Genomic DNA, 13,934 nt, shown 5'->3' on the forward strand with positions numbered 1-13,934 from the left:
GGGGGCTCACGGGACCATCTGTATGGAACCCAGCGCGTCCCTGTCACCGAGGTGCTGCTGGGCTGGCCCTGCCTCCTGCCCCGCACCCTGTGCCATGTCTGCCCAGGGCGGCCCTGCCCCAGTGCCAGCCCGCTCAGCCCCAGGAGGAGAGCAGCCCCAGGCCCCCGGGCGGAAGTGCAAGGAGGAACAGGAGCGACACTTCCGGGACAAGGGGTCGAAGTGCACACATTTATTTTCTAGAACAAAGGCTAGAAGAAGCAAGTTTCTTTCATTTTATTTTAAGAAGGACAAAAATTGTTATTAAAACGTCTACATTATTATCAAGATACTAGACCTTATGATATTTAATATTAAAGTGTGGTATTCTTAAATTTTTAATACACAGACATTTTTTAAAAGGACCATTATGTTGATTACTGCCCAGCTGAGAAATGCAGCACCCCTCGTGTCCCCCCCAGACTGTTACCCACCACGCCACCTTGTCTGCCTGCTCAGGCGAGGCGACAAGCCCCGGGTCTAACGAAGCCAGGAGCCGAGAAGGGTCACGGCGGAAAGAGACGCCATCACCATCAAGAGCAAACGTCTTGCCTTTCCTCTCCCTCCTCCTCCTCCTCCTCCTCCTCCTCTCTGTTCTCACTCCCTCACCTCTCCCCGGTGGGGATCCAGCTCTGGCTAACTTGGGGAGCCCCGAATCCCAAGGCCTCTGGGCAGATAACAGGCGAAAGATGACACCTGGGGACTCTCGTGCTTTTCCCGGGCAGGGGCACACAGACAGCTCTTCCCTCCCACGTTCGGGGGGCTCTGGGTCTCTCTCCTTGGTAGACGGCGGCGGTGGTGGTGGTGGCGAGTGGCGGCCGGGCCACACCTGCCGTTCAGGTCCCCTCTGGATCACAGCTCTAAGTCCCCTCTGTCGCCTCACCCATAGCCAGAGGAGCCCAACAAACCCTCCTGAGAACACAAGGGTGGCTGCATTTTTTTTTTTTTTCTGGCCAAACTCTTTTATCTCTAGCCCTCCTTAGATTCCTCAGATACCACACACATATATAATATTATATAGAGCGATATATTTAATACCTGTGTATATATGCATCACAGGGTCGACATATATACACACTCAAAACAAGGCTGGTGACGACAGGACTGCCACAGCACAGGTCGGGAGAACACGCGTCGCCCACAGTCACCGCACGGCCCGCCCCACCCCGGCTCTGCTGTCTCCATCCCCCTGCGGCCGTGCCACTTGGGGTGCTGGCCTGCTGGGGGGCAGGAGCAGGGGGCAGGGGAGAGGAAAGGGTGCATGCCACAGTTACCGGGAGTGTGGGCGCCCGTCGTCACGGAGGAGCGATACAGGGCATTCCAGGGTCTCCACCTCACTCCCTGCCAGCCTTGCCTCCTGGTTCCTTCGGGGGGGGGGGGAGCCCCACTCCTTGTGCCGATGGTGTGGGGCATTCTGGAATGTCTGGGGAGCCAGGGGAGGCCGGGTCTGCCCACGGAAGGGGTGGGACAGAGGGTTGCACACAGACGTGTCGGACGACGGGGGAGGTCTGGGCGGGTGGGGGCGGGGGCTGGGGGTCAGCTGGGGTCCCAGGCAGCTCGCAGGGCTGGGGGGAGGGGGGCGTCCGAAAAGGGCTGGGGCTGATGGGCGTATCCGTGTCTGGGTCTGGGAGGGGGAAGATCCTACTGGATCTCCATCCTAGGGTGCGTTACAACGCTGACAGTCGGGCCTCTCTCCTCTCCAGGGTCCCGACCCCCCATGCGGGGTGTCGACCCCCCCTCCACTCCCCCTGTGCAGATTCTTCCTTCCACCGAGGCCAGGGGACCCCAGGGGTGCCTTTGAGTCTTTTGACCATGGTTTATATCCCAGTTCTGTGTCCTGCTGGAGGCTAGAGACCCTGGGCAGCAGACTGCTCCCCCCCCCCGCCCCCCGCTTAGGCCTCAGGTTTCTTTTCTGCCAAATGGGGTCTGAGCTGAGTCAGCGCTGAAGGCTAAGGATTTACAATCTGGGGTGGCGGTGTCCCACAGCGCCCCCATCCCTGAGTCGCTCGCTGCAGGGGTCACCCAGCCAGCCCCTCCCTTCTTCCAGCCGGACTGGAAACAACTTCCGGGGCTCAAGCTCCAGCACGAAGCTGCGTTTTAAAGCTACTCGGGGCCTCCTGCCCTCTGTGGTGTGGGGATCTCCCCAGGGAGGGAGCAAAAAAGGGGTGTGGCGGGGGGAGGGGAAGGACCCTCCTGCTGCAGATTCAAGTGGGGACCCCAGGCTCCCCAGCCCTGAGCTTTGGGCCCCCATGAGGAGCAGACAAACTTAAAGCTGTAGGCTGAAGCCAGAGAGGCCAGCCAGGCCCTTCCTTCCCTCCCGGGCCGCGGGAGCCTGGGCTGGAGGAGGACCCCGGGACCACTTGGGGCTGCAGCAGGTGCACCCGGGGGTGCACACTGGGGCGGCGGCGAGGGGGGGGAGGGGTGGAGAAGACGGACAGGGCCCCAGGTGACTGGAGAGGGCAGCCGGCACTCCCGTCCCTCAGGCCTCGTCCCCACCCCCCACCCCCGACCCCAGGACTTTGCCCACTGCTCAACCTGGCCCTACTCCCCGGTGGCGGCGGCGGCGGCGGCGGCAGGGGCAGCGTCGGGGGCTTCGGGGGCGGCCCCAGCAGCGTCCCCGTCCTCTTGCAGCAGGAAGTTGTACTTGCCGAAGTCGTCGTCGCGCGGGCACAGAAGCATGTCCTTGCGGGCCTTGGCCAGCTTCTGCTTCAGCACCTCGCGGCGGTCCAGCCACTCGCTGAGCTCCTCCTGCCCATGCGCACAGCGGCACTTGTCCCCGTCCGGGCACGCTTTGCCCTTCTGGAGCCTGTGGGGAGCGGGGCGGGGGGGGGGGGGGCTCACCACTCCAGCCCCGTGCCTTCATGGCCCCAACTAGTTGCCTTCCCCTGAAACAGGCCTCTCCCCCCCAGACAGCTCAGGGCCCCAGAGCTCCGGGATCGGACCCGGTGCTGCAAAGCAAGGGTGACTGTGTGCGCATGCGCGTGTGCACGCAGCTAAACCTGAGTCTACCACTAAAATCCCATCCCTCGCGCACGCCGGACACACCAGGCCTCCCACACCCTCGAGCCAAGAGGGAAGCAGAGCGGCCGCTGGGCTCAGGGTCTCCAGCCCCCCCCCCCCCCCCCGGCCACAATGACCCGCCCTCGCCCAGCACCTGTCACAGAGCCGGAATTCGCCCATGGGGAAGCGATAGGCCCAGCCGCTGGCATCGCTGTCGGACGTGAAGACCTTCTCCTTGTGCTTCTCCGACTGGATGTGCTGCTGCCACTGCTTCTTGCTGTTGCTGTTCTTGCCGCAGAGCCAGCAGTGGTAGCCCATCTGCAGGAACAGCCGCGTGGGTTCCCCACTGCCCCGCCCCCATCCCACGGGGTTCCCCACGGGCTTGGGCAATGGGGTGCGGCTTTACCATAATGTCGGCATAGTCTGTGGGCATCTGGATCTGCTTCTCCGCTTCCCGGGAGCTGATGGGGGTCCCCTCGCCGGGCTTGCCTGGGTTATGTTTTTTCAACCACATGTCGTAGGTCTGCTGCATGTCTAGGACTGGGCAGGGGACAGGGCGGGTGAGGGGGCTAACCCAGCCGTCCTTCCCACTATCCCTGCTGGACCCCGCAGGACTCTGCTGAGCGGTCTGGCCTCGGGGACCAGGTAACTCCCAGAGGCCCGGAGCAGATGTGGCCGTGGATGGTGGGGGGGTGCCAAGGGGTGTTCAGCAGCAAGGAGACACAGGGCAACACTTGGCATTCACTTTTTTTTGTTTGTTTGGTCACAGGGCTTGAACTCGGGGCCTGGGCGCGGTCCCTGAGCTCTTCGTGCTCAGGGCTAGCGCCCTACCACTTTGATCCACGGTGCGGCTTCCCGGTTTCTGGTGGTGGACAGGAGCGAAGGGTTTCACGGACTTTGTTACCCAGCATGGCTTTGAGCCACTCACTCTTTTTTTTTTTTTTTGGCCAGTCCTAGGCCGTGAACTCAGGGCCTGAGCACTGTCCCTGGCTTCTTTTTGCTCAAGGCTAGCACTCTGCCACTTGAGCCACAGCGCCCCTTCTGGCCATTTTCTGTATATGTGGTGCTGAGGAATCGAACCCAGGGCCTCATGTATACGAGGCAAGCACTCTTGCCACTAGGCCATATTCCCAGCCCGAGCCACTCACTCTTGTTCTCCTTCATGAACGTCCACATGTCCCTCTCCTCCGGGCTGTGTGCGAAGGAGCAGTTCCCCACGTACTGGCACTTGCGGCCATTCTGGGCGTGGATGCAGAGCTGTGGGGGGCAAGCGCGTCTGCTGAGTCCCGCCGGGCGGGCCGCGTGCTTGGCACAGGCCCGCGGGGCCCGGGGCCCCCGCGCCCACCCCCAGCGCTCACGTCGTATTGCTGTGGGAAGTTGCGGATGGACGGCAGTGGTCTCACCGACACCCATTTCCTCTTGGCCTTGGACATCACCAGGAGCACACGCCGTTCCTTGGTCCAGCTGAAGGACACAGAAGGGAGCCGGCTGGGGTGGAGCCTTGGGGGCCCTGTGATCTCTTCAGAGATCCCTAGCTGCTTCCCCCATCATGCCCCTGCCCGGTGCCCGCTTACCAATGCCGGGCCTTCGCACTGCAGTATTTGAGGTCCTTGTCAGGCTCCACCACCTGCCCATTCCTCCAGCACTGGCCGCACACAAACTTCATCTGCAGGTCGAAGGTGCTGGGCCCATGTGTCCTCGGGCCGCCCTGTGGGAGGTTGGAGGTGAAAGACCTGCGGCCTTGGGCTTTGTCACACAAGCCACGGCCTCTGGAAGTGCCAGGGCGGCCCAGAGCACTGGGATGGGCTGGTCTATTCTCCGTGGTTCTCCAGACAAGCAATGCCTCCGGATTGCAAGCCTCACAGCTTCTTAGGGTGGAGCCGGCGGGCAGCCATCCCTCCCTCCCTGGCTTCCGACCCTTGAGACCAGTGTCCCGGCGGTCGTCGGTGGTCACAGGGACCTCACGGACCGGGAGCCACTCAGTGGGGGCATTGCATGTAACAGATCCTCATCGGCTGGAACCTCGCCCACGCTGGGTGGGGATGGCAGGAATGGCGCAGATGGGGAGGGAGGAGGAGGGCAGACTCCGGACAAGATGTCGGAGAACTTAGGATTTGCCCCTGGATGAGTCTCCAACATACCCCAAGCCCCAGCTTCCCATCTGTAAAAGCCATGGCTCACGTGGTCAGACCACGGGGAAGGTCAGGCCATGCAGTCAATGGGAGACAGTTTGAATTCACCAAGATGGTCTTGAAATATCGCCTCAGGTCTAATGCTGGTGGCAAAGGCCTGTAATCCTAGCTACTCAGGATCATGGTTCAAAGACAGCCTGGGCAGGAAAGTATACAAGACTTTTTTTTTTCCCAGGTCATGGGACTTGAACTCAGGGCCTGGTCGCTGTCCCTGAGCCTCTTTATGCTCAAGGCTTGAGCTCTACCACTTGAGCCACAGCACCACTTCTGGTTTTGGAATGGTTAATTGGAGATGAGACTCAAAGCTTCGAATGGTGAGCCTCAGATCTCGGCCTCCTGAGTAGCGAGGATTACAGGCCACAGGTGCCTGGCCTGTGAGACTCTTTTCTTCAATGTAGCATCACCAAAGCTGGAAGTAGAGCTGTGGATCAGGTGGTAGAGAGCTCGCCTTAAGCACAAAAACTCAGGGATAGTGTCCAGGCCTTGAGTTCAAGCCCTAGGACTAGCACCCATGGGAAAACAAAATATCCCCAAGACATATTTATACATTATAAAGGATGGGATGGGAGTATGGCCTAGTGGTAAAGTGCTCGCCTCCTATGCATGAAGCCCTGGGTTCGATTCCTCAGCACCACATATATAGAAAAAGCCAGAAGGGGCGCTGTGGCTCAGGTGGCAGAGTGCTAGCCTGGAGGAAAGAGAAGCCAAGGACAGTGCTTAGGCCCTGAGTCCAAGGCCCAGGACTGTAAAACAAACATTGTAAAGCAAAAAAAAAAAAGTAACTTTGTATTTAATCAGGTTATCCGTGGATAACCATCCATGGTTGACCATCCCAGTGCCTCCCACTGAGTGAGCTGAGGACACTCGGTCGCCTGGACCACGGGGATGGCCTTCTACAAAACCACACCGGTGTCACAGAGGACAGGGACGGAGAAGGCGGTCTACACCAAAGGGGTCTGCAGAGCTGCAACCATGGACAATTTATGAAACCTGGAGAATAGTCTTGTATCAGTGCTCGTTTCCTGGTGATCTACCTGTACTATAGTCCTACGAGCGTGTTCTCGCTCTCTCTTGTTTTGGTAATGGCACTGGATCTTGAACTCAGGGCCTCAGCACTGTCTCTGAGCTTTTTTTTTTTTCTTGCTCAAGTCTAGGGCTCTACTGCTTGAAACCACAGCTTTTTAGGGGTTAACTGGAGATAAGAGTCTCAAGGACTTTCCTGCCTGGCTTCAAGTTGCAGATCTCAGCCTCCTGAGCAGCTCGGATTGCAGGTGTGAGCTACGGGGCCCGGCAGAGTGTTCTCATTTTTAAGACACACAACAGAACTTCAGGGGGTAAGTGAGCAGCGCATCTGCAACTTACTCTCCACGGTTAGGAAAAAAAATAGTGTGCATATTTATGAACATAAATGTACGTGAGTGTATGGATACATATATGTGCACATAGGACAAAGCTACACACAGCACCAGGAGACACCAGTCAGACATCAATGGCTCACGCCTGTACTCCTAGCTACCCGGGAGGCTGAGATCTGGAGGATCCCGATTCGAAGCCAGCCTGGGCAGCAAAGTCCATGAGATTCCATCTCCAATTAAGCAGCTAACTATGGGGCACACCTGGAAGTCAACTAGCTGGCTCCGCCTGTTTCTCAGTCTTGGGGCCACGTGTGGCTAAGATGGTGGCGCCTAACAACCACGCGCAGCTGCTGCGAGTGTCTTTGGTGATAACCCGGAGGCGGTTCTGTGGGCTGTGACGCCCCGGCTCTTCCGCCCTTGATGGACAGCTCGTGCCTCCCCTTCCTGCCAATCTTAGACCTGATTGGCTCCTGTGCCTTATATTAGTGGCACGTACTTCTCCAATAAACCAGAGCTTGCACTGACTTGACTCCCAGGCTGATTGTCCTGGGGGGGGGGGTGCGGGTGGCCTGCCGACCCTTTCCTTGCTTGGCTCATCGGGCCGGGGCGTGCCTTCCCCATCTCTCCCGCGCGTCGGGGGAGCGCTGGGGGCTAGAGACCCCCGACAGCTAACTACGAGACTAGAGGTATGGAACAAGCAGGGCGAGTAAGTGCGTAAGGCCTTGAATTCAAACTCGGGTACCAGCACCAAAGACAAGACAGACAGACAGACAGACGACATGCACACACACAGCCGATAAAGTATGGGGCGTGCTAAGAGGTGAGCTTCTGTGGAATCTAGAAAAGGATGTACATGGATTTTTCAAGTCAGTGGGAATGCAAAGAACAGAGACGGGGGGGGGGGGGGGGTGCCCCAGGCCTCACCGAGCCGCCGCCGGCCTTTCCCACAGGCGCTTCCACCTGCTGCCAGTACTTCTTGGATTCCTGCACAATGTCTTCGTGAGTCATGCCTGGAAAGGGCGAGGGCAGACACGGGGACCCTGAGTGGGCTGCCAAGGAGGGGCGCGCCACGCCCGCGCCAGCCAAGGTCCATGAGGAAGGTCGGGTGTGGCCAGGGTGAAACTCCAGGGGTCATGGGGGAGGGGGGGGATAACAAGTGTGACAAGAAACGTTCTCACTACCTTACGTATGGGGCTGTAAACCCTTCGTACATCACCGTGCCGATACAATTCAATAAAAAAAAATACAGTTGAAAAATAACCCTCAGGGTGCAGAGGAGCAGCTGCGCCGAGCCCCCCTCCAGCCTGCTCCTCCGCCAGCGCCCCCTCCTCAGAACGTGGAACCCACTCTTCCAGGCACACTCACTTTTGAAGTGAACCTGGACATGACCCGCGCTTTTTTGTTTTTCCCCCCCGACACTGGGGTTTGAACTCAGGGTCTGGCGCTTGCTAGGCTGGCACTCTACCACGTGAGCCGCACCTCCAGGCCTGTTTGTTTTGTTTTTGTGCCAGTCCTGACGCTTGACTTCAGGGCCGAGGCGCTGTCCTCGCGCGTTTGCCGCTCAAGGCTAGCGTTCTACCACTTGAGCCATAGCTCCATTGCTAGTTTTTTTAGTAGTTATTTGAGATAGAGTCTACTGGACTTTCCTGCCCGGGTTCGCTTCGAAACAATCCTCAGATCTCAGCTTCCTGAGTAGCTAGGATTATAGGCACAAGCCATCAGTGCCTGGCTTTGTTTTTATTTATTTATTTAGCCAGTCCTGGGCCTTGGACTCAGGGCCTGAGCACTGTCCCTGGCTTCTTTTTGCTCAAGGGCTAGCGCTCTACCACGTGAGCCACAGCGCCACTTCTGGCTTTTTTCTATATATGTGGTGCTGAGGAATCGAACCCAGGGCTTCATGTATACGAGGTGAGCACTTTTGCCGCTAGGCCACATTCCCAGCCCTGTTTTGCTTTTTTGAGACAGGGTTTCACAGAGTGTTCTGCTGGGCTTGGGGAGCTGGGATTACAAGCGTGAGCCACCAGCTCCTGGCCTTGTGCTGCACTTCCATAAAGCCTGCAGCATGGCAGGTGTACGGCAGATATCCCCGCAGCGCAGTGCGCCCCGTGTCAGGTAACCGAGGCCCTACAGCGGTCTGCGGTTGTAAACATCACTATGTGGTACGTGACTATTACGGTGCAGAGCCTTACACCGGGTCCCTGCTTCACCATGGCCAGTCTTCCTCCTATCTTGGGGCCTCCAGCCTTGCTAAGCCCCCTCGCTGGGGCTTTCCTGGCCCTTTCTCGTCCCACCATCTTGTCTGTAGTGCGCCCCACATACTGCTGCACCCCCCTCCTGTGGCTCGTGGCTCTGCCTTACCTTTCTGTGCCACTCTGATATGCGTCAGAAATTATATCCCCGTTGAGGCGAAGTGGACACTGATGGTCCCATGTATCAGACTTCGTGCCTCCCCAAATGCTAAGGAAATTCTGAAAGGCAGCCGGGTGCTGCTGAGATCTGAGGATTGTGGTTCGAAGCCAGCTGGGGTAGGAAAGTCTGTGAGACTCTTCTCGCCACTGAACCGCCACTGAACCACCAAGGAGCCGGGGCTGTGGCTCAAGTGGTAGAGCATCAGTCTTGAGCACAAAAGCTCAGGGACAGTGCTGAGGCCCTGAGTTCAAGCTGAAGGACCAACACACACACACACACACACACACACACACACACATAATCCTGACAGGCAGCAGGGAAAAATCTGCCTCACAATTCTGATGGAGCAGTTACATCTCTCTTTGTACAGTGCTCTTGTGGCAGGAATCCTGTTACTGTGTGTGGACATCGGTTACTCTGGAAGGCAGAGACTGGGTTCAACACCGGTCCACAACCAGACCAGCAGACGGGGGCTAAGAGCAGAAAGTGATTTCTACTCTGTGTGTGCGCGTGTGTGTGTGCGTGCGCGCGCACCACTGGGGCTTGAACTCAGGTCCTGGGTGCTGCCCCTTAGCTTTCTTGCTGGTAGCTGGTGTTTCACCACTTGAACCACAGCTCTACCTAAGAGTCCCCCACGCGTTTGGCGCGCCGGGGCGGGCTCCACCCGGCCGGGGTCCTCAGACCTTCGCCTCGTGAGCGGCTAGGATTACAGGCGTAGCCTGTGGGTGCCTCGCCCGAGGAGTGATTCTTGGCCGACACCCAAGGCAGCCCAGCGGGGGCTCCCTCTCCCATTTCCACACCCGCTCCCCATGGCCGTGCCCGGAGGGGGAGAGGCCCAGCACATCCTGGGCACCAAAGGCCCCTAGGAGGTGGCAGCTCATCCAGAGAACCCCCAAGGGCTGCCCTGCTCCATACTCTCCTGAGGTCCCTCCCGCCCTCGTGGTCCTCCCCCCCCCCCCCGCCCCTCCTCACCTGAGTACTGCTGCAGCAGCCAGACCTTGAGCTCGATGAAGCTGTGGGCAAAGTGGCAGCTGTCCTCGCGCAGGCAGCCGTAGCGCACCTCGTGGCGGCACACGTCGAACTGGAAGTGCTCCTGGAACTGGCGGATCTTGGAGTACTTGAGGGAGGTGGAGCGGACGATGTGCACCAGGCACCTGGCGGGGGGGGGGGGGGGGGGAGGGGGCAGCAGGCAGGCCTCAGGGCCACCGCTCTCCACCCTCTCCACCCCCCCCCCCCCCGCCTTCCCGACGAGGCTGCCGTGCCCCGGGCCAGGCAGCCCCCCCCCCCCCCCACTTCTCCCGTCCAACACACCGCTGGGATTGTGCCCCACTCCAGGGCCCGGCTCCCACACCCCCGCCGAGGCAGAGGACCGGACCCCGCACCTCCCATTCCCTGCCTGGAGCGTGGAGGGCAGGAGCCACGCACAGGGGCGCAGGGTCCTCATTTTCCTACTGACCGTGCTGCTGCTCTCCCGTACGTACAAGAGCAACAGGGACGCCTCCCCCCAACACCCACAGACACCATCGCCCCCCCCCCAAGGCAACACGCGATGAGCGTGACCCCATCCTTTCCAGGGGAGACCCACCCCCCCCCCCCCGGGGCTCCAGATCCACGCTTGGGCCTCAGCCTTGCCCCAGCCTTCTGGGCTGCTGCTCTCCAGGGAGCCTCTACCCCCTGCACCCCATCCTCCGCCAGCCCCGGGGTGCCGCTCACTTGTTGTTGTAGAAGCTGTGCTTGGCGGCCAGGTTGGAGCAGACGGACGGCGAATCCTTGGTGCCCTTGCTGATGATCCGAGGCTTACTGTCGAAGCAGATCTGCCCGGGGAGGGAGCGGGCTGGCAGCCTGCAATGCCATCTGGGAAGGGGGGTGGGCTAGAACCCCCAGCGACTCCCCAGGCAAACGCAGCTGGGACCGGTAAGCTCAGGGTGAGGGATGAAGGGAGAAAACCCCAGGGTCTGTTTCCCCACCCCCACGTTTCTGTCCCCAGCTCAGGGCTGAGCTGAGCCCAGGCCACCCTCCCCTCCCCCCCCCACCAACCCCACCCTACCACTTTAAAGACCCGGGGTCACCCTGGGTCTCTGAAGCCTCCCCGTCCTCCACCAAAAACCGCGTGGCGCCTCGCCTGCTCTGTCTCACAGGTGCTCTGTGCAGCTCGCAGAGCCATAGCGAGAAACTCATACTGAGGGCTCACACCTGGCTACCAAGCTGCCTGAGACCTGAGGACTACAGTTCAAAGCCAGGCTGGCAGGAAAGTCTGAGAGACTCCTTACCCCTAATTAACCAGCAAAGAGTCAGAAGTGGCGCTGTGGCTCAAGAAAGAAGGGAGGGAGGGAAGAAAGGAAGGAAGGAGCCTGCTTTATAAATTAAGGCTCCACTATGGCGAGCTGTGGTTCCCAGGCCAACGGCCCCCCCCCCCCCGCCCGGGGGAGCTAGCGCAGGTCCACCCCCCTAAGCATCGGGGGAAGGGGATGGCTGTGTAGATCAGGGCTGGGCTGGGCCTCAGCAAACCCAGCAGCAGCGAGATGAAGCTGACGCTGTCCTGTCTGTCCTCCTCAGGCCTGCACGGGCCCAGTTTGCTCCCGAGGCTGAGCAAGGTCTGGGCTGGCTCGGAGCAGCTGGGGTGGGGAGGGACGTAGAGACAGGCGACCGCATTTCCAGGGCAGCACGCCACCAAGGGACATCAAGGCTGGCACATGGGGACCGGAGGGCGTGTGGAGGGAGGCGACACGCCAGGCCGGGACACTCCGCTCGGGACGGCAGTGCCACATCCGGAGCCGCCAGAACGATGCTGGACAAGCTGCTCCTCAGCTACCCGGGGCCGGGGCCCACTGGAGATGACCCCCCCGGGGGGCTGGCATTGGGCCTGGACTCGTCACCTCACCTCCTTGATGACCGGATGCAGGGGGAGTCAGCATCCGGGTGCGGACACTGCCAGGGCGTGGGGATGGAGGAAGGTGAAATCCTGGCCTATGACTAGATACCAGGGCGAACCTCACGATGGCCGTCCCCAGCCCTACGTGCCTGGATGGCGGAGGACGGGGGGGGGGGGGTTCACGATGGCCGTCCCCAGCCCTACATGGGGACGGGGGGGGGGGGCAGTCAGGTACCTCACAGAGGAAGGTGAAGATGCCCTGGTGCTCCTTGAGGAGCTTGGCGATGGTGAGGCTGCCCCGCTTGACACCCCCCAGCGGGTCGAAGAGCAGGTCGCGGTTGAGGGTGCCCTTCCGCTCCTCCGTCCACACGTCGATCTCCTCCTGATGGTAGGCGAAGGTGCAGTTATCTCCGTACTTACAGTCCTGCTTGTTAATCATGTCTGCAAAGAGGCAACAGCACACACGTTCTGCCAGGCGGGGACAGCGGCCCACAGCGGCCCCACGACCCCAGAAGGGCTAAGGCTCCGCCGGCACGGGGCGCGGACGACTGCTCCCCGCCCGCAAGGACGCCGTCCTGGGCCCCAGGCCCCCCGGAACTGCGCTGGGCAAGCCAAGCAAGAGAAAAAGTAGAGCAAGGGCTTTGCAGGAGACAGAAAGCAGGAGATTCAAGCATGATTATTCACTAGGAAATTTATATCGTGTTGTTAAAAGCATGTGCCATCAAGTGCTAAATAGACGGGGGTTAGGGTTCCTTCTTATTCTCTAAACTTTGGAGAGAACAATGGGTAGTGAAGGTGTGTGTGTGTGTGTGTGTGTGTGTGTGTGTGTGTGTGTGTGTGTGTGATTACTGAGGCCTGAACTTGACTCAAGACCAGCACTGTGGGCTGGGAATATGGCCTGGCCTAGCGGTAGAGTGCTTGCCTCGTGTACATGAAGCCCTGGGTTCGACTCCTCAGCACCACACATATAGAAAAAACCGGAAGTGGCGCTGTGGCTCAAGTGGCAGAGTGCTAGCCTTGAGCAAAAAGAAGCCAGGGACAGTGCTCAGGCCCTGAGTTCAAGCCCCAGGACTGGCAAAAAACAAAATAAGCAAAAAAAAAAAAAAAAAAAGACCCGCACTGTCCATGCGTTTCTTTTTTGCTTAAGGCTGGCGCTAGACCACTTGAGCCACACAACAGTTTCCCCTCTGGCTTTTTTGGTAGTTTAGTGGAGATAGAAGTATCACAGACTTTTCTGCCTAGGCCGGCTCTGAACCACGACCTTCAGATCTCAGCCTTTTGAGTAGCAGGATTACAGGCGTGAGCCGCTGTTACCCAGCTCCTAAGTGATTTTTGTGGCTTCTCTCCACATCTCTGAACAATGTGGTTGAAGAAATCAGTTCTGTGGCCAGCCACCAGGGGCTTATGTCTGTAATCCTGGCTACTCAGGAGAAATGGGAGGATAGTAGTTTGAAGACTGCCCAGGCAAGAAGATGCTGAGACCCTCTCACAACAGAACATGCTGGGTGTGATGGGGCACACCTATCACCCTAGCTACAACTGGAGCACGAGTAGGGAGGATTGCTGTCTAGGCCAGCTCAGGCAAAAACCGGCGGCTCTATTCCACAAATACCGAAAGCCAAAGGGCCGAAGGTGTGGCTCAAGCAATTCAACATTTTTATCCGGCAAAAACAAAGCCCTGAGTTCAAATCTCAGTAACCACCAAATGCAAAAGCGGAAGAAAGAAAGCAGCTCTCTGCGAACTGTGCAGGTGGCTGTAGGGTTCAGCTGTATAGAACGCCTCAAACGTGGGTGCCGGGCTCCGGTGGCTCCCGCCTGTAATCCGAGCTACTCAGGTGGCTGAGATCTGAGGATCACGATTTGAAGCCAGCCTGGGCAGGAAAGTCTCTGAAAAGTCCAGTTAACTACCGAAACAACCTGAACGTGGCGCTTTGGCTCAGGTGGTGGAGTGTTAGCCTTGAGCGGGAAAGCTCAAGCACAACGCCCAGGCCCTGAGTTCAAGCCCCAGGACCAGCACAAGAAGATGTAAAGCGGGTTCGGATAGGAGGTGCCCGCTCTGACAGGTCGCTC

The 13,934-nt window shown here is 59.2% G+C and overlaps 1 protein-coding gene across 3 annotated transcripts in view; it reads right to left on the minus strand.

Moving 5' to 3' along the window:
* Window positions 1-258: 258 nt before the first annotated feature.
* Window positions 259-13,934, minus strand: part of Zc3h7b (zinc finger CCCH-type containing 7B) — a 38,850-nt gene continuing 25,174 nt past the window's right edge. For all 3 annotated transcript variants that reach the window (XM_048354762.1, XM_048354754.1, XM_048354757.1), the window contains exons 14-23: window positions 12,100-12,305; window positions 10,706-10,806; window positions 9,965-10,146; window positions 7,508-7,593; window positions 4,611-4,744; window positions 4,395-4,500; window positions 4,185-4,293; window positions 3,443-3,576; window positions 3,191-3,354; window positions 259-2,842 (exon numbers count right to left, since the gene is read on the minus strand). In XM_048354762.1, coding sequence (XP_048210719.1) covers window positions 2,578-2,842; window positions 3,191-3,354; window positions 3,443-3,576; window positions 4,185-4,293; window positions 4,395-4,500; window positions 4,611-4,744; window positions 7,508-7,593; window positions 9,965-10,146; window positions 10,706-10,806; window positions 12,100-12,305 — 1,487 coding nt within the window. In that variant the 3' untranslated portion in view covers window positions 259-2,577. The remainder of the gene's footprint in view (window positions 2,843-3,190; window positions 3,355-3,442; window positions 3,577-4,184; window positions 4,294-4,394; window positions 4,501-4,610; window positions 4,745-7,507; window positions 7,594-9,964; window positions 10,147-10,705; window positions 10,807-12,099; window positions 12,306-13,934) is intronic.

The sequence above is a fragment of the Perognathus longimembris genome, chromosome 1 (assembly GCF_023159225.1).
Source record: "Perognathus longimembris pacificus isolate PPM17 chromosome 1, ASM2315922v1, whole genome shotgun sequence".
Taxonomy (NCBI): domain Eukaryota; kingdom Metazoa; phylum Chordata; class Mammalia; order Rodentia; family Heteromyidae; genus Perognathus; species Perognathus longimembris.